The sequence below is a fragment of the Motacilla alba genome, chromosome 8 (assembly GCF_015832195.1).
Source record: "Motacilla alba alba isolate MOTALB_02 chromosome 8, Motacilla_alba_V1.0_pri, whole genome shotgun sequence".
NCBI classification, from domain to species: domain Eukaryota; kingdom Metazoa; phylum Chordata; class Aves; order Passeriformes; family Motacillidae; genus Motacilla; species Motacilla alba.
Window position 1 is genome coordinate 6,139,043 of NC_052023.1, and position 24,284 is coordinate 6,163,326.

The window sequence follows — 24,284 nt, forward strand, 5'->3', positions numbered from 1 at the left end:
AGACATTAAATAAGGATGATGATGGCTTACCCTAGGGCTGCTAGAGTGGGGTTTGTTGGCGGATTTTGTTTTGTTTACTCTAGGGGCTGGGAGTTTTTTTGGTTGAAGTGCAGTTTTACCCAGCAAGAAGTTACACAACTCTAGCTCTGCTGAGACAGGTCACTGCTATGGCTGTCCCCCAGGCAGAACATGACAGCATCTTCTACAAAAACACATCCTACCTTCAGGGGGGAGCAAGACACATCTTTGCTTCTGAGACCTTCATAACGTCAGGGCCAATTTTTCTTGTGGTCTAAGTCAAGACTGAAGCTTGCTTTGCCTTTCAGAGTCCAGAGAATAGTGACTCTTCAGCTTTTTCCTCCAAAAAGGTTTCATTCTTCCTCAACCATGACATCCCTAAACACCTGCTCATTTTGTAATTCTTTGGTCTCTGAGGAACTGCTCATTAGCTCATAGAAAAGTCACCGCTGATTTGCTTTAGTCCACTCCACAGACTATTACTTCTCCAAAATACAAATATGTTTCCCTGTGCATATGGGGAGGCAGAAATAAGGACAAGCACAAGGACTGGAAGACAAGTCTGCCACAAGCAAGAGGTGTTATTTTTAGTTTCTTTGCCTTACATTCTGCAACCAGTTTGACTACAGCCATTGACAGGGTCTGCAGAAGCGCTCATTAAGCTGAGCTTCCTTCCTTTGTTGAAGTGATGAACAGGGACACAGCACAACAGGGACAGACTCTATAGAGCATCTTGAGCCAAGTCTTAAGACACTTCTTGCAGAAATCCACGTGAAGCAGAAAGCAATACTCTGATAAATGTGATAATCAATATATTATCAATATATTATCTTCTTTTCATAATGCCCCTTGGAAGATCTTCTGGATAGAGTGGTTGGGAACAGACCCTTACCACCTGCCAACTCAACAACAGTGAATCTAGAAACCAGCTCTAATTTTGTAAGAAAGGTGGTAACACAGAGAACTCAAACATTAGCATACTTTTCCCACTTCCTCCAGCCATGCCTAACACATTTTTAGCCAACTGTAGTTTCAAATCTATTTTAAGCAGATAAAGCATTACAATATTCAACCAATATTGAATATATTAATTAAAATATTCATTTAAACTGTTTATGAATGGGTATTTTCAAGATTGAAGTTACTTAACTCTGTGATACCATCATACCATTTGGTATCCTTTACTTTCAGGTCTGTCTTCCTTCCCCTCTTCTCCCTCTGCCCCCATCAGCTTTTTTCACCAGCAAAATGAAAGACACCCCCCATCAGCCAGTGTGGCAGGCTATGCTGAAACCAATATGCATTGAGACAGGAAATACAGGGGCAGGTTTTTTCTAACTGTTGTCTAGAAAGGAAGTTTAGACTTAGCACCCTCAAGAAACTTTTCACCTAGAACTGATTACCAATACAATTCTCAAGACAACTTGCTAAATTCTGCAGCTGTGGAAGAATAAGAAGTGTCATAGCATATTGTTCACTAACCAAATAGTCTTGAATGCTACTATAATGACATTCAGCTACTATAACGACATTCATAATACATATATTTCATTACTATATGGAAAATGAACGGTATAGCCCTATACTGATATTTAGAAAAAGGTTTATTGCATTGCACATACAAATAATTTAGCAGAACTGCTGCATAAAACATGGAACACTTACAGCTTTTCTGAATGCAGGTCTAAATTACATCATAGCTATTTATCAGGAGTGACTCTATCACTTAATGCTCGGTCTTTCACAGATAAAATGTTATTCCAGAAAACTACTGAAACACTTCTTCATTTCTGAGAATGCTTGAGAGACCTTATGTAATTCATTCTCATCTTTGAGGAAAAGCACCAAACATCACTGGCTACTGCAGCAAACTCTCAACTTCAGCTCCTCCATCCCTTTGCCTCCTCATTGCAGCTGATTTTCACCTCGGGCACTGCTGCCAGAAGGCACCATCCAGCAACACAGCAACAAAAACAAAGGGTTTGAAGTTTCCAGCAGACTCAGGAATTGTGGACTTGAGTGATATTTCAGTTCACATCCACAAGAGCAACTGCAATTCATACACATCATCACCAAGATGTGGAGGACAAGCAGAAAAAAGGGCAAGACATGCACAGGCAACTTTTAAATATACTGCTTTCTCTTATATGAAAGTGACCCTACTAGCTGATTTGCTTTTTTTCACTGAGAGCTTTCTGTATGTAACGTTTTCCCATCGCATCTTTCCCCCTTTTATGCTGTTTCAATGAAGATCAAGAGTTCCAGACTTGCACAACCACTCCACGGTAGATTATAACCTTTTACACTACCACAGTCTCCTTTCTTGTACAATACAAGCAGTCACAGATAATAAATCATTCCCATCGGGGCCCAAGGGAACTCTTGTTCAGCTCTTTCTATAAATGGGTGCAAGTCCTAGATCAGAATTCGTTTGGCTAGCAATTTTTAATTATATTAATTACCACGCCTTTGAAAAGACAGCATCAGAACACCAATGTAACATATTACTTAAGTCACGAGGAGAGATTAACAAGGGCTTGGTTTCTCTCTTGAGCAGAAAATATCCAACACTCCCATTCACAGGGCAAGGTTCACACAGAAATGCCGTGGGTTCTTTCAAGAAGATTCTCTGCCTGTTCAAACTGGGCACTTCTTCAGCATCTCCAGGGCTGCACCTACTGTGCTGTGCTCCTCACTGGCCTGTGGCACTGCCAGGACAGGCTGATGTGCCACCTCCCTGAACTGGGAACAGCTGGAAAGAAGCACAACAAGCCAGAGGGATGAGGACATGTACACTCTGTACAGGTGACACTCAGCTCAGAGGAGGCCCAAGGAGGCTATTGCAGCAACCTCAGCTTTCAGAGAAGCCATGAGACATCCTAAATTATACTTTCAAAACCTGCTGTCCCCAACAGCTTTTGGAGGATTAGGAGAGCACAGCATTGGGTTAAGCTCCTGTTTGTGATCTCTCGTCTCATTTTGTGCCTACAGCCAAATCAAATGAGTATCCAGGCCAAAAGGTTTTAAATTAATCCCTCCAAATAAAAAAAAAAAAAAAATAAAAAAAAAAAAAAAAAAAAAAAAAAAATCCACTAGATCTACTGAAACATTTTATCTTGGCATGTAAGACAACAAATGGTGGCATGAAGTACCAGAGGGTGCTCTGGAGCTCTGCAGGTAAAATATTTTATCAGTCTATCTGCCACAGCAACATATCAAATGAGCTAGTATGAGGTTACTATCAACACCAAGATCTTGCGCTTATTTCTCATGCTTTTAGCTAAGTAATTTAGCAAGTGCCATACATCTTTTTTAGAAAACTGCAGTGCATTTTGTCCACAGTTTCTTTATAGAAACTTAGGGGGAAAAGGTGCAAAGCATTTTGTACTTTACTGGGTATAAATTCCAAAATTGAATAAAATGGCAAATTATTTCCTACAGCTATTAAGGAACTATTTAACAACAGAAATATGAGACAAGGACTAAGAAAAGGGACACATCTGTTCTGCAAAAAAAAAAAAGTCTTTGAGGAGAACTACTAGAATAATAGAAACTGAAAAAACCCCAGTGAACTTGTATGGAAAAACAGCAGAAGGCATATTGCCAACAGATGGTGAAGAAGTCATACACCAAAAAGGAAAATAAAGTTGAAAGCATACTCAATTTTGAGGACTTGAGGAAAAAAAAAAAAAAAAAACAAACAAAACCAAAGCTAACTCCTTCTTAATCACAGATTCCCTGGTTAAAAATGGAGCTGCATGTTCTTAACACTTAGGAAAGCAGTTGTAATTTCTGGGTTCTAAAATGGAGGCATTTTAAAATTAGTGTCTGTCTACGAAAATGTTGGTCCACTCTTGAAATCGCTTCCTTCCTCCCTGCTATGAAAACACACTCTTTTTTTTCTGGTGTGTTTTCATTTTTTCTCATGTTAGTGGTTAAGCTCAATGCACTGGAAAATATCTGATGCTTTAATGGGACACTTTCTTATTAATTCAGATACCTGTTTAAAAAGATACTTCCTCTCTGAGGCCTTTCTGCAGCAGCTGCTAACAGGTATTTACAGAGCCTCTCAATGGAAGTTATTCCCCACTATTCTATGTGTCCATACTGTCAATCCAATTCTCAATCTGACTTTTGGAAGTAGGAATTTTACACAGCCAGTTCAACAGCACTCACTGATCAAAGGAATTTGATATGCTACACTGCAATTTTTACTGGGGGTACATTTTGCAGCTGGAACTCAATAGGTAAATAAATGTTAAGGCATAACAAGAGTCCCACATGAACACCCATGGCAGAATCCTGTCAGAACACAAAAAAGTACTTTAAATGTCAAAATCATACAGAAGTCATCTTCTACAACTGTGCATCTTCCCCCAGCAAACCTCCTTCCCTTAGTTTGCATACCCTGCAAGAGCTATTCAGGAAGTTGACACACTGCTGCTGCAAACCAAGAGCAACAGACACATCAGATTTTATTCTCTTCTAAAATATGCAGCTGACATTTCAGCAGCTGGCTTCAAAACTGTTCACCTTCCAGCTTCTCAAGGCTAGTTGCCACAAGTAAGTTTTCAAACTTGTTTTATCCCCTTCCTTGCTTTCATTCCTAATGTCTACACATTATACACTAACTTTGGTTAAGACACTGGAAGAAGTAATTACCTTGAACAAGGGCTCAACTTTCCCACTTGTAACACTGACTCTGAGCTGCCAATGAAAGTTAAAATGGGTGACTTACTTCTAGCACAAAAGTAATACTGGAGCATCAGCAATTGTTCATACTTAACATTTTGTGCAGCTTGTAAACATTAACTAATTTTAAATTATAAATCCCCTCAATCTCTAAAGCACACGAAACACTGCATAATACTGTAGCTAAGGCCTATCTTTTTTTTAAACTCACAATCCACTGTGGTCCAAAACCTGTGGAAAGAGTACCTTTGATTTTGACTATGAGACACAAAAGGCTACCCTAAGGTGAAGCTTTAGGGACTGCCAGGATCACTGGAGGAGTTTTCAGGACAGACAGTGATGTTTGACACAGCCAAGTGCCTGTGGGCACATCACCTGACGCTGCACAGCTTCTTCAGCTGAGGGAAGGTTTGCTATGAATAAACTTACTCGATAATAGACACCTGTGGGTTCATTTATTTCACTGTCTGTCGGGTTCTCAGTCAACCATCCATACTTACAGACAAGTTCTTCATCAAGAAAAAAATTTTAAAAACCTCTGACGACAGAGGAGGAGTCCTTATCTATGCCAACATCCACACTAGAAGGCCTGCACAAGGCATGTACCTGACTGGTGACTCTTACAAGAGCTAACAAGTTGCTTTCAAAGGGAGGAACAAGAAACAAAAACCTCCACAAGTCTTCCTAGAATCACAGATACAAATGCAATAATTGCACAAACAGTCAAACTTTTTATGCTGACTTGACAAAAATACAATGAACTTCTAAACCTCGTGGACCATCCAGGCTTAATTTAGAATGAAACAACCTTTAAAAAACTTGATCTGCCACCAAGCCCCTTCTATTTACTGGACTTCAGCAGACATAGTTCAGATATCAGAAAACAAAAATTCCTCACATCACGGAATTTATTGTGGCATTCAGCTTTCGCACCCAAACAAAACAATCAGGCACACACTGCCAAGAAACATCAGTGCAGCTTCAGGGCACCAGGAAGGGCTGCTACGTGTAGGGCTTCTCTTCAACACTCACGGGGCTCCTACCAGGGTGGAATTCTTGAACTCGCTAAAGCATTTATAGATTACATGCCTGTCCGGTTAAGCACTTCCTGCAATTTTGTTAATTATACATCAAGGTCTGCAATTAGGGAATGACTCCCATCCTAGAAAACACACAGCTCCCTAGTCAACCCCCCAGAACGTGTGTCTCGACTGCTGTTTCTATAGATGCCTCTGGTATGTATGCCATTATCCCAGACAGGAAAATACTTTCAAAACTTGAATAGAATGTGCAGCTCTACCGCTGGATGGTTTTCCTTTTCATTTTTCAGTGCTGTAGACCGCTTGTTTAGGTCAATACACATTTCTGTAGATGGGGGTGGAGATCTCCGGGAGCAGACAAGTGCAACCCCAAGTTCAGGTTCCCTTTCCGTGTCCATCCATTCCAGAGGCAGCCAAGCGCAGGCTTTCACACCAACGCCATCCCCCCTCCACATCGGCGTTATTCTCCGCTGTCAGCAAAGCCATCAAAGCAAACACCGGGCCTTTTCCTTCTTTCCCCCTTGATTCGTCATCACGATGTAAATTAACAGATTCTCTCAGAGACAGAAAAAAAAAAACCCAAACCAAAAAACCCATGGAACAATGGGAAACACTTCCCCGCCGGTGCCCCACGGGACGGAGGGAAACAGGATCCCCTGTGCTGGGGGAGTTACTTAGCGGGGATCAGATGCTGCTAAAAATACGGGAGCGGTGCGAGCGGGCCCGGGCAAAGCCCGGGCAGGGCCCGCGGTCCCCGTCCCGGAGCGTCCCCGCGCCAGACGGTGATGTCACCGCCGGCAGCAACAAAGGACGCGGCACCGGCCGGGCGGCCCCTGCCCTCCGCCCCCCGCCCCGCCGGCGGCACCGCGCCTCCCGCCCGCCCGGAGCGCCGGCACCGGCCGAGACAAAGCGGCTTCCCCCGCGCTACGTGCGGGCGGAAAGGGAGAGGTTCGGGCCGCCCAGCGCCGGAGCGGCGGCGGCGGAGAGGCGGCGGCCCCCGGGGCGCTGCGGGCCGGCCCCCGGGCGAGCGGCCCCGCGAGCCCCGGCAGCCGCGGCGGGGCCCCGCTGCCCCCGGCCCCGCTCCCGCCCCCTCCCCTACCTGATATGGCGGCGGCGGCTCCTGATCCGGCTCTGCCCCGTCTCCGTAGCTAGCTCTGTCCGACTGGGACTCGTGGAGCAGCGAGATGTCATCCGAGGTGGGGGACTTGAGGCAGTTCCCCATCTTCCCGGGGGGAGCGCGGCCCCCCCTCCCGCTCCGGATCCGCGCCCTCAGCCTCCCCGCCGCAGCGCGCAGCCCGCAGCCGCCCCGCCGGGGAGGCTCATGCCAGCCCCGGCCCTAAGCGGCTTAGCAGCTGCAGCCCGGCCGCCTCCCGCTCCGCTCCGCAGCCGCCCCGACCCCCGAGCCTGGGGGGGGCGGCAGGACGGGCCTCCCACCCCCCGTGGGGCAGCGGGCTCCGGTGGGTCCGCCCGCCCCGCGGCTGCCCGGCGCGGTTCTGCTTCCCGGTCACCAGCTCCCTGCGCACTGGGCTTTGTCGCACGGGCCGCCCTGGCTCCTCCTCTCACCCCTCCCCGCCGGGCCCGGGGAGCAGCCGCGGGGCCTCGCTGGGCTCCGCGCCCCCCGGCCCCGCCGCGGGGACTGCCCTGCCCGCCCCCGACGGAACGAGGCGGGACAGGACGGGCTGGGGGACCCAGCCGCCTGCTGGGCTCCCCCGGCCCCAAAATGGTGGGAGCCGCTTCGCTCCGCCCCCGAGCGCGGTGTTTGTTTGTGTTCCGGGCATGGCGGAGCCGGCGGCCGGTCGGGCCCGGCGGGGCGGGACAGGACGGGATGGCAGCGGGGACGCCCGCACCACCCGGCCCAGCCCGGCTAAGGGCTTTGTGCGGGGCCAGGGACCTTCCCAAGGGTTTCCCCGCGGGCGGGTGCCCAGGCAGGGATGGGGGTTCCCTGTGCTGGTCGCTGGTGTGACCCGAGGGGCACCTCAGTGTAGGCACAGGGCAGTGAAGCCCAGAGTGGAGCAGGCACTTGGCTTTTGCGTTTCTAAAGGTTTTTTAATGCGATGAGCAGGTACTCTAATAAGCCCTATATTTAGCTCCTTTTTTTTTTTTCCTTCAAAAAATATATCCATACTTGGATATAAGTATAGGTAAGTACTGATAAATTCAAATTTGAGGACAGTGAATGTCCCTGTGTAACTCTGCTAGTGTGCCGGCACTGACCCACACAGATGGTCCAGTTATTGTTCTTTGGTTCCTCAAAATGCATCCTTGGCCTTCAGGTTCACACCATGGAAAATACTTTAAAATCCAATTTTTCAAGTGAAGTATTTTTTTAAGGTGAAGCAAATGTGGTGCAGAGGAGAGCAGCTGCAAAGTCCAGTCTGTAAAGCCATACAGCGTGGCTGCTGCTTATCACCGAGTTCTCTGCTGATACAGCTCGGGCCTACTTTGCACCTTCTTGGGTCAGAATATCTCCAGACCTGTTATTCACAGTGACATATTTGGCTCCACAACTTTTGCTGGTGGACCTCAGTCTGGCATCAGAGTTTTTGCTGACTATCCTTATGAGTTCATTCTTGTAGATTTCATTTTATTACTGTTTGGGGTGGTTTGTTTTGCTGCTTATCAATGGATAAGTTAAACAACCCTGGTGTAAAGCCTATGATTGCTGCCATTTATGGCGTTCTAACATGGTTTCAGGCTTTTCAAGGAAACTGAAACTGAAAATGGGGCAGGATTGTGAGTGTTGCTCAAGATAGAGAGGCTTTGCAATGGTGCATTGTAAATAATGACTGTTGTACATGGCTTGCTCATTTGGGTGTTTATCCCATGAGTCTGTTGGCTTGGTTTAATGGAATTAGGCAAGCAATTGTTGGAGGGGATCCAGCGAACCACTGCCTCACCCAGTGGTGATTTCAAGGTTAAGGCAATGTCAGAGCTGTCTGCTGTGAGAACCTGGTGATGAAACTCCAGCGTTGTCGCTGGTATTTTCAGTTGTGCAGTGACACCATTGGGAATGAGATTATGGGCAGCTCACAGACTGAGTTAGCTGTTCTCTCATGTTTTGTTTTCTCTGTGGGGCTCGGGCCCGTGTCATTGATGTAGTTCCGTGAAAAGCACAGGTCACACTGTGCCGTGTGTGAGGCTGTGATCACAGTTTGATCCTCCACAGTGAGGAGGTCCTGTGGAAACCTGTGGTGTGTCTCCCTGCTGGCTGACGTGCCAAAATAGCCTTTCTTTGGAAGCCAGAGTGCAAACTGGTCTCATCCTGATATGCAGTCAGGACATAGGTGGGATTTCCTCTGCATCTCATGGTAGAGATGTTGCATTTATTTACCTTGAGGCCGATCTCCAGAGGGAATAGCTGCTAATCCCAGTTACAACTTTTCTCTTAGTAGGTACAGGATGCTCCATATCTGGGCATGCTTTAAAAAAATACAGACTTGTCAAGTGCCAGAAGAGACCTGCTTCTCATGGTGGACTCACAGAGACCAAAGAGGAAGCAGAGGTTCATTTTTGGCCTTGCAACAAGACAGACTGCACTGGTGAGAGCTCTGAAGGGGAAGAGCTATTACCAGTCATGCCTGGATTCTTTGAAGTAGGGATGGTTGAAGGTACTGCTTTTCTCAGCCACTCACTCCTGTTTTGTCAGATAGGTCATTAGTAGTGGCTTTGCCACTGGCTCAAAAGTTGTACAAAGGTCCAGGAGATGGAAAATGGAAAAATTTTAGTGTTCACAAATGTCTTTTAATATCCCTGCATATGCTGAGGTGTAACTGTGAACCTGCTCCTTTTGCTACCACACTTGTTGGAGGCTGGGGACAAGGAAGCAGAGGGATGGGTCCTCAGAGGATGGGATTTATGAATATGGTTTCTTTGTTTTAGCAGAACCATAGGGCAGCTTAACTGATTACTTCAGTTCTCTCTGTTTTTTACTTCCTCTACTTAGTTTGGGGAACAAGTAATAGTCAGAATGGATTTTCTAGAACCTTAAAATGCTCCTATAGAGGAAGAAAGATTCATGTTGTGGTTTAGGGCTGCACAAATACTACAGACGGAAAAGATCTTGCAAATACAAAAATTTGTGTCAGACTAATATCAATACAGAACTGGCAACAGAAGTCAATGAAACATTTTCTCACCTCTAGACACCTCTCACCTCTAAACAGTTGGCTGTAATCTGTTGTCAGAGTGAAATTGTTTATGTTCTGAATTTTTCCAGTGTACAGAATTCATGTTCTGGTGCACCTCGATACAACAATGTCACACATGGGTCTGTCCTCACCACCTTCTGGCAGCTACCATCTTCTGAGTGACATCTCTCTTTCACAACAGAATGGAAATTCAAGAAAAAAAGTTTTAAAGTGTACAGACAAAGTTTATGTTTTATTTTACAGGCTTTTGATATGAGAGGAGGCAAGTGACATATTGATGTATTCTTGAGGCTCATATGAGGTAGCTAGAGATGATGAACTGTTTTACTGAAAAAATCCATTTCCTTTTGAGTTAAAAATCTAAAATCCTGTGAGGACATAAGAAGTCCATCTTGTTAGGAGTTCCTCTACAAAATTGACATCATAAATTGCCTAATTTTTGGATGGAAGACCCTTTGATAACACCAGCTTATGTGATCCACGTTCATGTTATTGTTGGACAACATTTTGGATGTGTTTAATATGTCATGCTTAACAAAAGTTTTTGAAAGACCTTTTCTGTCCTCAGCATGGAAAAGTTTTTTCACTTCCTTTTCTTCCATCAAGCTTATTTTCCCAGCACTTATCATCTCTCATTAGGTCTTATCTTTCTTCTGGATAGGATTGTTTTCCCAATTCATACACAGAAGCCCAGTTGACTTCTGAGTGCAATCTTTCCATGCCATGGTACCCAGAGGTTCAGAGATAACTCTGTTTGCTCGGGTAATGTTGGTGAATAGAACACAATGCAATTTTAAAACCTTTTTCTGGAAGGAAAAAAAAAAAGACTTTGTATACCTCTGGAGAATGGAAGTAAATTACATTCTTCCATTATGTACGTGAATCTGATTACGAGGCTGGCAGAATTAATTTATCTGGTTATAAAGAACATGGCATCTTCTAAAATGCACATGATTATTTTTAGTTTTGTTGATTTTAGCTGAACCGTAGATGTTTCTCAGTGTATGTTATAACTGCATATTGCTTTCTGAGACAGAGTGAATGCAGCACTAGAAAGCAATTATGGAACTAATATATTTCCCTGAAATGTACTTTGTGATGCAGGAATTTACTCATGTTTCTAAAAATTACTTAAACTTCTGCCTAAATTATCCTGGTATCACAAATATGCCACTTATATCAATTTATCCCAGAGATACCATCTTGGTAAGGAGAAGTATTCCATGACTGGCAAGAATAACTTGCTTTCCATAATAACGGTTTTCCCCAGGTCCAAAGTGTTTTTTCAGTGAGGAGTGTAATGCCTGCCTATTCTGTGCACTGGGAGACCTGCACTGTGAGCCACAAAGAACAGAAAGAACAAGTATTTTGGGACTAAAACACCCAAGCAACAAAGCAGTCAGTCATCATACAAAAGTAACCTCTTCAAGCAAACCCTCTGTCACCCAGCTTCCTGGGGAATTTTATGTAGGAATGATTTTTTTTTCTCCTTGTACCACATGTTGCCATAGTCTCAACTCCCAACAGTGATCAGAGACCTATAAAACATGATCTAAGGGGGAAGATTGAAAGAATTGGGGTTGTTTAGTCTGAAGAAAAAGAAGGTGTTGGGAAAAATGGTAATGATCTTTCAAAAATATAAAATTTTTCTCTGCAGACAGAAGGAATCAGTTTTTCTTTGTGTTCAGTGGGTCTAGGGCAGGAGGTGATGACTTGGAGATTTAGAGTAGATATTAGCAAATTATTTCAAACTGAAAATGTAGTTTGGCAGTGAAAATGGTTATCTGGGAATCTCATTTGCTGAAGGCTTTGAAAGGCAGATTAGGTCACATGTCTCAGGAATGGTTTTAGTTGCAGTAGATTATAGGGAAATAACCCCAAAAGGTTCCTGGCTGGTTTATGATGTTTTGTTCCTCTCAGGTGATTTACAGCAGATGCTTTACTGCTGTGTTATTTTGATTCTCACTCTTCCTTATATCCTCAGGAAATGCCACTAAGCAAAGATGTCAGTAGGTAAAAAATTGGGTAAGTAGGATGGGTGGGGACGTTCCCAGTAACAGAAATCACAGTTCCTGCAGGAAAGCTGGTGTGTTTGAGCAGAGTGTGACATGCTGGCATGTCACATTCAGCATGTGGGACATTCAGCCTGTTCTCCTGACAGGCTTTGGGACACAAGTATTGGGCTGGATTTCAACAAGTGGTGGTTAGTCAATACACAGAAATCTATGTTTTAAATTTTAGTTGGAGCTTCACATCTTGCTGTGTTCAAGTATTTCCTGAATTTGCAAGGAGTGACCTCTATCCACAGTTCACTAGAAGCCAGTTGTTAGACTTCTTGTTCCTCCAGTTCTCTGCAACAGTAAGGTAGTATCCAAAGTGCTTGTAATTCTTTGAAACAGACTTGAGGAATTAATTGTTCTATTTAAATATGCATTCTGCCGCAAAATTTAAAACACCTCTTGTTCACCTTCTCCATGCTCTTCCTGTTTTTCTGATTTTCACCATTCTTCCTGTAGCCTAAAGTTTCTGTTTTCTTCCTGTAGGTAACTGTAGGTCTTCTGCATTAACAGAGTGATAAAATGACACTTGAATAGATTCATGAGAGCCTAGGGAGTGTGACCTGTCAGCTCTGGTTGACAACTCTGCCCAAATCCAAGATCACCTATGTTTTGTCATTCCTTGACAGAAAACTGTTGAAACTCTTTCTGGATGCTGAATGATGGCTACAGGTACTGTGTTCTAATCCCTTACTGCTTCAAAAAATTTCCTGAGATTGCTGTAGGTCAAACTGTTTATGATGTGTTCTGTTCGTATTGTTAAAGCAATTTTAGATATCTGAAAACTCTTACAGTGCTTTGTTTTAGTTTTTCCTTATGGGTCATGATTTATAGATCTCTGAGATGTTTCACTGTCCTGCAGCCTCCTTCTTTGGTCCACTTCTCCAGTAAGCATGGCACCCCAAGCTGCACAGAGTGATCCATTTAAAACCTCAGTGTTTAATAAAGGAATATTATTTAGTGTGTACACTAAATGCCATTGATGAAAGTCCTTCCTTTTTCCTAACACACCGTTGCCTGCAGGTTGTACTTCCTCTCACTCCCTATCCTTCTCCATGTAATTCCTGCCTCCTCAGATTTTCTTATTTTATGCTTCTCCAGATGATTATTCTGAAGGGTACTATTTTGCACTTCCTGTTGAAGCTGTGGTCTGTGACAGCTTAGCTGGCTGAGTTGCAGCAGACAAGTTACTGGAGACTGAACAGAAGGAATGTGAGAGGGAACCATTGAAGATTTTGTACTAAAAGTATCAGGTGGTTGTGAGTGACTGCCCTTGGGAAATTCACTTTATCCTCTGGCCAGAAATGTTTCTTCTGAACATTTAGCTTTGCTTTTTGATTAGTCTGTGTTTGTACAGCCTCCTCTTGGAGGGACAGGCTGGAAATTTGTACCAGTATTTGCTTTTGCGTGCTCAAACACTACTGTGTTTCCTGAAAAAAAAATTCTAGAAAACAACTGTATCATACAGAAAACAGAAGTTCTCATAAATTAAGCCTCTAACAGTATGGAAAGGAATACAAGAAGGTAACTGTACAATTCCTTAGTCTGTTCTGATTTTGGTTGTGTGGAGATTCCTATACGATATGAAAATCTTGCTTGTTTGCTTACATGACAAAAAGGGAGAGAGGCCTTTTTATTTAGCAGAACATGCTGTTTAAACAAACACCACAGTGAAACAAGACAGCTAAAGGTACTATAAGTCTATTCTTTTTTTATTTTTTTATAACGTTTAGAAATTTTTGTGTCTAAGAATAAATTATTTTTCTTTTTGTTTATTGTGAAGTGCATGCCTACCATTAGTTTTTGTCACAGCAAACTGTTCCCTCTTTTAGTTGAGTTTAAAAATTTGCACACTCTGTGGAGCTACTTTAACTTTTATTTGGAGGCATTATCATCTTAGCAGTGGACTTGCAGGCTGCTTCAGAAATTCTGAAGGCTGCATATTGACTTAGAAAATGTCTCAAAAGCCACAGGCACACCATTTGGTGTTTTGGTCTGTGTGCTGTTCCACAAACACTCCTTTAGACATGGGGGACTGCACAGAACCTCTGCAAGACACAGGGTGATTGCAGTGGAGCATTTTGCCTCTGGCTTACAAGCTGTACACCAGCACTGTGCAAGGGTTAAGGACAAGATAAAATCACTTGCTGCTGTTTTGATTTCCTGAGGAATTGTTGTTTTTACATGAGAAATGAGGAATGCAGTGAGGACCATTCCTGTGCCAAAATTTCAAAGTATGTTCCTGGTAACTATGGGCCGTTCATAGGTTTTACATCAGAATCTTAAATTTGGATATAAAGATCTCTGTTGTAGAAGCCCCATCTTGTGGACAACCAATCAATGACTACTTCAGCACAACAGCAATTTGAAATACTTAGAAAATATGGAGATATTTTGGTAGTTTTTGCAACAAACTGGAGAGTCTTCATATTTCTGGAAGATGTGGACTGTTCATTCATGTGTAGAAATCATCATGTGCTTTTCAAAGACTATTTCCACAGGAAGAAATTGTGAATTGCAGAGAGGTATTAACACTGGGATGGAACCCTCAGAACCCTGTTTTAAATCCAAATCAGCTGAAACACAAGCCTGAATCCTGTCTTGAATTCCCAAAATAATGTCCTGTAGCACTTAGATAGTACAAATGAGTCTTTAAGTGGCAAAATCATATAAGAGCAGAAGGACATCCTTTGAAAAAAATTGTTAAGAGAGAAAGAATAGCAAAGTATGCATGAAAACTGCATCTGGAAACTTTGGAAATATCCTTAAGGAGATTGTTTCAGCATAAAGTAGTGGATGAGGTCAGCATCTCCAGACTCAGTGAGTCAACACACTTAGTAGGAAGTAAAAAGAGTGTGAAAACAAGCCTGTGATAAAAGCTATTTTCAGGTTTCATGTATGACCTTGGTAGGATATATTCGATATATTCTATTAAAAAGAATAATACATACATATAATTACATTGTCTTTTTGTTGCTCTGCAGAAATTGGGTTGCTCTGTGATAGTTTCCTGTTTCTTCCATATGAAGAAAATAGGAAGCTTCTTGATAGTTTTCCGTGTAGTAATTAAGGCTGTAATGAAGGAGGCAGAAAATGTGGCGACATCTAGGGAGAGGTTGGCAGAAGTGCCTCCAACTGAAACACCTCCCACTGAAACTGTGGCCACTTCTTTTCCTGGGAAGGTGGTGTATCCAGGGAAAGTTTTGTTGGAGTGGTTTATTTGGAAGGGATGCCAAGAGTAAAGAAGATTCTGGCATGGGAACAGGGTGCCACTGCATTCCCTTTGATGGGAGCAGGACAGGGGTTGCTATTCCTACACGTGGATGTTTGACTGAGCAAGGGGATTAACAGAGGCAGAAGTTCAGAACTTGGACATTGCAAAGCCAGGAAATAACTTCTTAGTCCTTACCAACAGTAGTCTGGATGAAATCTTCACTTTTAAGACATACCAGTTGCAATAGATTTTACTATTTAAAATTGCCCTTAGAAGTGAGTGTACATCTGCCACTTTAAGTTTAAAATAACTGTTTCTTTCATATTGAAATAATTAGATTTGCATAATTCTGTAGTCTAGGAATTTCATAAACTGCTCATTTGTAACATATATAGATCTGAAAAATCACCTTCCTTAATAAGCTAACAGGTACAACTATAAATGCACATTATCAGTATATTACTAAGTAATTCACAGAAATACCTGACTCCTTTTGCTTCTCATATTCTTTTGGAACAGAATTCTACTTTTTTGATGAAGGGCATCTTTGAGGAATTGTCTGAGCCAGTGCAAAACTTTTGAGAAAAATGTAAAGTCCAAATTGTTACCTCAGTCTTCTCCTTAAGGAAGAGAATATTAAAACTTTAGCAATAAACAGAACTACAATTTTCACCTGAGAGCAAATTCTGCTGGAACCAGCATGTGCAATCAAAATCAAAATCTTTCTTAGTGTGAAGTGAAGCCATGAAAGGATCTCTGCATCTCCTTTCTGTGGAAGTTGTTTCTTCCTCAGGAGACAGAGAACAGCAGATGCTGTTGACCCCTCAAGGGAAGAGCAGATGAAGTGGGAACAGCTACTTAGAATTCCCTGCACTTAACTAATAAAGCATGAACAGTTCAGCAAGAGGAATACAGACAGATATTATGGTGGGAAATCTAGAGGAGCTGCATCCTAGGAAAAGAAAATGAAGATGTAAAGCTTGTCATGGAAGGGTGTTAGAAAGCAAGGATTTATTCCAGCAGTGTCGAGGGAGGGAATAAGGGCTGCTCAATCCCTGCTCCACCAGGTGAGTGCATTGTAGTACAGAGGAAGGACAGGTCTTGGTGTAAAGGACAGACTATTGCCTTGTTCTGAGCAGAAAGCTCTAGAAAAAGTAATTATTGGTAAAAGCACAGTCTCTGAAGGAGTAGAAGAAAAGATTATAATTCAGTGATACTTCTTGGGTTGGATTGTATTATAAATTACAGGTGTTTGTTTATGCCCATATGAGAATGAAGGGAACTGATTCCATCAAGAAGAGCAATTTGTTGCACCTTCCCTGCTTAGGTACAATAAAATGTTCATTTGCAGAGGGTTCCTTGCTAAAATTTGCAGAGTAGTATTTATCTCTCACAGATTTTTTTCAAGAAAATACAGCAGAACTGGAAACTCAGTTTGAGTATAAACCTGCAGTAATCCACTGTCAGAAGAATTGTGTAGGTGTATAAAATTGATTTCAAAGGGAATGAAGAGGTGTGACTTGTGAATTGCTCCTTTTTAAAGATAAAAAATTAGTTCACATGTAGGTCATGTTAAAAAAAGAAAGTAATTTTTCGTCCTTATCTCTTTATTATGCACATTTTTATAGATGTTTTCTTTGGTTGCCTGTAGCCTTTCTGCTATTTTAAATATTCTCAAAAATTTGTTGAGATAAAAATGTTAAGAGATGCAATAATTCTGATATATCAAGTGATTTAACATTAAAAGACAGATTTTCAGTGGCCATTTGAAAACAAGGTTTGATGTGTTATGTCAATACAAAACTAAACCTATGCGGTTGAACCTTGAGCACTTGTGTTTGCAATGTATAAAATTGTTCCTTTAACGCTGTCTCTGTCTTGTGTCCCTTCCTCTTCTAGCCCAGTCCCTTTGTCCAGAGCTGTGCTGGTGCCACAAAGCTGTGACCCCATTGCAGCAGTCACCACCACAGGATCTACTTCCCTAGGGATGGGTCCTGGTCCTTGTGCTCTATCAGCCAGGAGAGGGGAAGGACATACCCCTGCTGTCACCAAGGACACCCCAAATCTCTCCGGAGCCTCATCCAAAAAGGTTCTGTAATTTACAGTTCTTTATGGCAGGACACTTCTTCTGGTATTGTCATGAACATTTTAAAATGTTATCAGGCAATAATTGCTATCACAACTTTTAATTCTGTGTTTCTGTTTCAAATTTTCCTCAGTTCGTTCAGAACCAAAAGTTAATGCCCGTTGGCTAATTTCCAGTGCATGCCTCCACAGAACAACTGCTGCCTTTAACTGGTGGAGAGATCAAGGCTTGAACTGACAAAAGACATCTGTATTTTGGAAAACAAATTAATGTTTATGTTTTAATTTATAAGTTCCTGGCTCTTTTATGGTTCCTGTTTTTCAAGTAATGTCTCTTTGGATCCCTAGCTGATGGAGAGTCAAAATGGAAAAGGCCCATGAGAGAATTATCACAATAGAACATCTGGTCTGCATTGGAAAAAGCTGAGAAAGATATTCAACATCTCTGAGACTGAGGCAGCCATGAGGCAGTTTGAAAGTCAGTCCATGAAAAATTGTGCAGGTTGTAGCCACCTGGGGCTATCTAGTGTTGTTTTGGGAAGAGCTGCTCTGCTCATGAGCATCTGAATTTTCATCTCCCTTAAGCATGGATATGTGAGAGCTGGGAGTAGTATGAAAGGTGTTTGCTTTCCATAATGTTAATCTGAGTCTCCCAGCATTGTCCTAATTATATTGTGGGTTTTTGCCAGTCTCCCAGATTTCTTTTGAGCATGTAGGCTGGAGTCAAAAGGCTTTCCCAGGGCTTTTGGCATAGCTTTACAGGAAAGTCGATGGAAAGGACTTTGTATATTTTTGCAAGAATATTTTGCATCTTGCTTTAAACTATTCCAGAAGGTAAAAGGACATTAGCTAGACTGTGTGTTGGCTCATATACTGCTATGTCACTAATGAGAAGGAGTTTTATTCCTGTTTTCTGCAGCCGCAGACTGTAAGAAATGCAAAGAAATCATGGACCAACCAGGGCAGTAAAGGTACCCCTGGATTCAGAGGGAACAAACTCCTTCCACCACATGGAACCTTGGTCCTTTAAGTCATTATAGCTCATGCAGAACAGAAACAATTTGACATGTATAACAAGAAACATTGCAAATTGTTTGCCAAACAAAGACTTATACTGCAGATGGAAGAACTGATGAAAATTGTTTATAGATGGGGAACTAAATGTAGATTTTTCAAGAACAAGGTTGCTGTCTTTCTTGCCAAGACAAACAAATCTGATAGACCATCTCATTGCTTTAGGCTGCCTGAGGACCCACTGGAAAGTCTATGGACCTTTTTCCACAGAAAATTTGTGTATTGTCAATACATAAGTGTATTGTCCACAGTTGCACTGTGGCAGCTGCAGAGGAAGTGGAAGGTTCTCAGGAATACATTAGGGAGAACTGGATTTTTGGCTTCTGAAACAGAGTGGAGTGCTTTTGGAAACTGTGGAAGTTTATAAGCTGGATGTTACTGCTACAAAAGGTTATCTGTGAGTTAAATATAATACTAATTAATCTGCTATCTTTAGATCTTAACACTAACAACACAATGAAATTGAGAATTCCTGTCTTCTAGAATTGCAGTTTCCAAGATGCCTTCATTCCTGTGAACGTACCCTGGTCAGCATTTAGAGATTTTCAGTTACCTTTAGAAATCTGTGCACAGATGTTTTTCCAAAGCACTGTGTAATCATCCCAAACAATGGTTTTAATGGGCCAGTTATTTAGTAAATCATGTAATGAGAACATAAATACAATCCCTGATACTGACATAAAACATGTATTAGCAAAATAATATAGTTTGTATTTCCTTGATATAGAGCAGACCCTGGAAATACATAACTCATCACGTCCTTAAAATTCTGTTATATCTGTAAACATCTATATTGGCAGAGAGGCCCAGCAGCATCCTGGGCTGCATTGGGAAGAGCATTGCTAGGAAGTCAAAGGAGGTGATCATTCCCCTCTGCCCAGCCCTGGTGAGACTTCAGTGGGAGTGCTGTGCCCAGTTCTGGGCTCCCCACAGCAGGAAGGACATGGACGTGCTGGAGGGAGGGCAGGAAAGGGCCATGAGGATGGACATGAGGAACATCTGTCCTGTAGCTGCCCAGGCAGGTTTTGAAGTTGACATCATGGAAGAAACTCCAAACTCAGCTGAGCAAGGTCCCGAGCACCCTTCCCTGGGTGATCCAGCTTTGAGCTGGGCTTGGGCTGAGGGATCTCTGGAGATGCTTCCAGACTGAGAATATTTGAGGCAGTTTGCTTGTGCCTTGTAAGTGTTTTAGCTGCAACTCCACTGTGGAGGAATCCTAAGGAGAGCAAAGGCTGTGACCCCAGAAATTCATCCAGATGGCTGAGGCCCAGAAAAGGCATAATGGGAGTTGCTAAGTACTCTGAATGTCTCATCAGAGGGATATTTCACTTGAAAATACAAAATAGAAAGTACTTGGGTCTTAATGACACTGAATACCCATAATGTTCTCTCACTTCAGCTGGACTGCAGATGGTAACAACCTCTCTTTATCTGAACATGTTTATTTTTGTTTAATCTTGCTCTGTACAATCTTAACATATATTTTACTCTGGAAATTAATACTTGGTGCTTTACAGTGCAGAATTTTTTTGCTTGTTTGTTCCACACTTTCTTTTCTTTCTAGTACTGATATTAAAAAATTACAATCTATTTTGACATATTACTTCAGTAATAAGCACATACTATGTCTCAAGGAGTTGAAAATATCATAATTTGAGCAAGGTAAAATCAAAATATATAATTACATTGCATATTCTATGGCACTTAGTTGGTAGCTATTCTTACACAGTACCTTCAAAATAAGAAAGAAGATGGAATTCAAAAAGGGCTTTCATAGTTTAAAAATATTTATGTTGAAACAAGATTTATGTTGAAAGGCAAAGATAATTTTATTTTAATCATCTGAATAGTGGTAGGAAGATTCACCTGTGGTTTTTCTTTATGAAAATGCCAAGGAGCTAACTTGCAGTATTGACAATTCCCAAGTCCTCCTTCTTTTGAAAATTCTTTGTCTTTTATATTGCCTCTTAAGGAAAAAGAAAGCACACTGGAAAACAAGAAATTGAGCAACATTGCACAAGTAATTAGGAAAGAAATAGATTATAAAGCATTTTATTTCATTTTGGTTTTGCACTTCAGCAAGTGAAACAATAAGTAAATTACCTGTTTCTTTATTATCAATGTGTGGAGTCACATTGGGTCTGACAGACCAAGGCATAAATGTATAAATAACACCTGTGATAATTATTGCAGGACATCAAATTTTGCTGGGGATGAGCCCGTTGTGAAATCACAAAATTAAGACTTCAGAAGAAAATAACACATGAAGGTCAAATGTAGTCATTGGTTGCTGTCTCTGCACCACTTTCCCCTGACTTAATGCTTATACAGCACATCTCTGATTCAGTCTCCTCTGTCCTGTGTGGGATGGGGCTTTTGGGGGGGAGATTATTACTTTAAATTGACACCTCTAGCAGCAGTTCCTACTTGTACTGGTTTCCTTTTATAAATGTGTAACCTATTATATCTATCCAAGCTGGCTGAGCTCCAAATCACCCATTTCTCAGCAATACAGGAAATTAAATCTAATGTCTAATAAGCATAGAGGCTTATGCAACCTTCATTCCCTGGAAAAAGTATTAAATAACATAATAATATTGCCTTGTCTTTTGATTGCTAGAGAGCTGTGCACTTAGTTTTTATGTAGACCAAACTGGCTCTGCATTTGGGCTTTGAAGAGTCTGGGTTTATCCATCCTTTTTTGCAGACTTACAGAATTTCACCTGGAAAATTCTCCTCTTATTAAAAGACCCCTGAAATGTTCGTTTGTAGGGTTTGGTCCCTTTCTCCACTTCTCCCTTTGTTCCCCAGAGGGCTCTGTCCCCCATGATCTCATCCTGGGGGTGCTGCTGCTTTCTCATTCATTCTCTCTCCCCCAGGATTTTCCAGCCTGAGCAGATTTCTGCCTGTTCCATCCCATTTTCTGATAATGCCCTCCACAGCTCTGTGTCAGTTGGTGCAGCCTTTAAAAATGCAGAAATCTGACTTTAGGCCATACAGGTTAGCAACATAATTTCAGGGCTTTGTCTCCTGCACGTACCAGTTCAGTAAGTGGATTTATACTGAATAATTTTAGACTGTTACAGCCCTCTGAAACCATTTCTCTCTTGCTGCTGTAATACATAAAGTGGCATAAGGTCACTAATGCTGTGGAAATTGGTTTTGGAGTTGATATGCTAATTCAGCAAGAAATCAGTTCTTGCAGAAATGCAAAGAAAATTATTTTAATCTAGTGCCATGATACTTTGTTGACTTTTAGGAAAGAGATAATTAAAATATTCAAGGGAGTTCCAAGTCTGTGGAAAAAGTACCAATTTGGAGATTTACGGTTATTTTTGCTTCAGAGTTTATTAGCTTCTTTTCTGAAAGCAAATAAGCTGAATGTGATGGACACAAATATGACTTTTTCACATGCTCAAAAAAATAAGAAATAAGATGTTTTTAAAACTTGAGTTCTGTATAAGAATAAACTTGGTTCAGTCTTTTCTGTGTCACTCACCCCATGTTTACAGTAGCTGCTCCTGCAATTTTGTGGATGAAAACTTCCATGCAGATACATCCAGAGCCATTAATGAGGATGCATTATGCAACTAATTGCAGTGGGGAACAAAATTACATTAATGGTGCCTAAGGAGAAAGAGAATCTCTGCACTCAGTGTGAGTAAGGGGTAGCCAATGCCTGATTTTTTTTCCAAAACAAATATTTAAGTTGAAAACAATAGTTGATCTCTGAGAATAATCACTAAGAGTGTGAAAGCCCTATATTTTTTTCAAAACACTGCACTTATACTGAGGAATTTCCAAGCACAAAAAATAAAATAACTTTAATGCTTACTGTATGAATATGCTAAAGGAAAAAAAAACCAGCATAAACTCATCTTTTTGAGATGAAGAACAGATAAAATAAAAGTGCATTTCTAAAAAAGATTTTTTTAATATCTGAATTGTAAAAGTAGTGCTGTCATTGTCATATTTTAGAAGACATTTTAATTTTATAATTAAGAAAAAAAAGATGACATTTTACTCTCTGTTCTTTCATGAAACAGGTACAATGCTGCTGTTTGCAGAGGAAGGACACCAGCTGCAGCAAGAGTAGTGTCTGTTCTAGAGTGAGGGATGAGCTCCACTGGACATGAGTTGGCTTCCCTGGCTGCAGTGCTCAGTATTTCATTTTAGCAAGTCTGAGCTTGCTCCAAGTTTCATCTCCTCCTGCACTTGATGCTACTGCAAGGACCAGGTTGTATGTTATCGAAGAGAGAGAAATAGAAAGTGCAATTCAATGTTTTATTTCATGCTCCCCAAGTTTACTCAGACAGACACGCCCAGAGAGAATGTGTGCTGCACTCAACTTGGAGATCTTGTGTTAGAAATCCTGACTCCCCTATGCTTTCCTGCTTTCCTGTAGCTGATAAGAGAGTTCATAGCAGGAACCCCCTGTTACCTCAGCTGCAAATGGTTCTGAGAATCTAATGGCCAAGAGAGTGGAATTTAAATTTATTTTTGTTTGGCTTGTGTTTCAGCAAGCATTTAAAAGATCCCCCGGTTTATCTTTGTCAGAGATTGTTTTTCTTTTGGCTTAGCTTGGACACGAATCTCACTGTTGAGTTTACATTTATGGAGTGGGACCCAAGGTTTTCTCCAAGCATTCAGTATTATGATTTTGACTTTGCAAGTCTTGTTGCTTGGGATAGGTGTAAAAGTCATGTATGCATGTACAGCAAGAGCAGAACTGGAGTGTGGGTGCTGCTACTTAGTCGATGGAGAAGGAACAAAAGTAATTCTGAAGGCTGCCTCTCCTAATGGCTGGCAGGCAGAAGAGTTGGTAAAAGCTGCAAAGACAACTGAGCACCCTAATGATGATATTTATTATATAGTTTATTTCGTAGGTGAATTTTGAGGAATAGTTTTTAAAATGTAGTTATTTTATTCTTCTTTAGCAAACCGTGTGTGGCCACAGCTGTTTTTCCAAAATGCCTGGTTTAGTTGCTTTTGGTGCCACCAGTCGGGTTCTCACTCCACATAGCAATGTCCACAAGGTGGTGCCACAGCTAAGAAGTTTGCCACAAATAAGGCAAAAGTAATTTGATAATTCTGTCTGCTTTTTGTAACTGACTAAAGTATCTGCATCATTAAAGAATTAATAATCATTTCATCAGGCCAGTATCACAGGTTTGCAGCTCTTTTTTTAAACCACTTGTGTGAGCTAAGCTGGGTCTGTCTGCTGAGCGAGAGCAGCATCCACATGCTGTGACTGTCCCAAATCCTGTACAAAAATGACGAGGCAGCTCAGGGTTTAGCAGTCAGGCTGATGAAGAGCTGTGTATTTCCCAGCAGGATTACCTATGCCAACACTGGCACGTGTCTTATGTTTTTATCTGGTCACTTCAGCAGGAATCAGCCTGAATCCTGACAAGCAGAATAGTTCATCTGCAACTTCAGGCAAGACAGCTTCTACTTACCCTGGACTGGCTATGGCACATCAGACCCGAATTTCCTGAGTTTTTCCTAGAGCCAGGGATAGCCAGGCTCCCTGTCCTGTGCTAATCTACAGCTGACTATTCATTCCAAAGGGTATGAAGTGCTTACAGAGGGACCTGCACAGATGCTCAAGTTTCTGAGCATCTTTCTAGAAAATATCAGCCTAGAGAAGGTACAAGGCAGTAACAGGGAATGTAAGATGTCACGTGTGCAGTACAGAAAAGACAATAAAACTTCCAGGGATCTGGATGACTTCTGTATGTCCCAGAAGAGCTGAAGTGCAGCAGGACTTGGCCATGCCCCTCAGAAGGTGTGTGTCAGTTCTTCAGCTACCCTTGGCCACAAGGTGTTTCTTGCACCCCTGCCCTGCTCCCTTCATTAGCCTTTGCAATGCAGGTATTTGTGCTAGCACAAGAAATACTCCCTGTCAGCTTCTGCAGTGGACAAATGAATTTTGAATCATTTATTCATTACATAT

At 41.9% G+C, this 24,284-nt stretch overlaps 1 protein-coding gene across 1 annotated transcript in view; it reads right to left on the reverse strand.

Annotated features, from left to right (window-relative positions):
- Positions 1-7,460, reverse strand: part of RNF11 (ring finger protein 11) — a 30,440-nt gene extending 22,980 nt beyond the window's left edge. Inside the window, exon 1 of the mRNA XM_038144140.1 lies at positions 6,850-7,460. Within this exon, the coding sequence (XP_038000068.1) occupies positions 6,850-6,972 (123 nt within the window). The 5' untranslated portion in view covers positions 6,973-7,460. The remainder of the gene's footprint in view (positions 1-6,849) is intronic.
- Between the last annotated feature and the right edge of the window lie 16,824 nt (positions 7,461-24,284).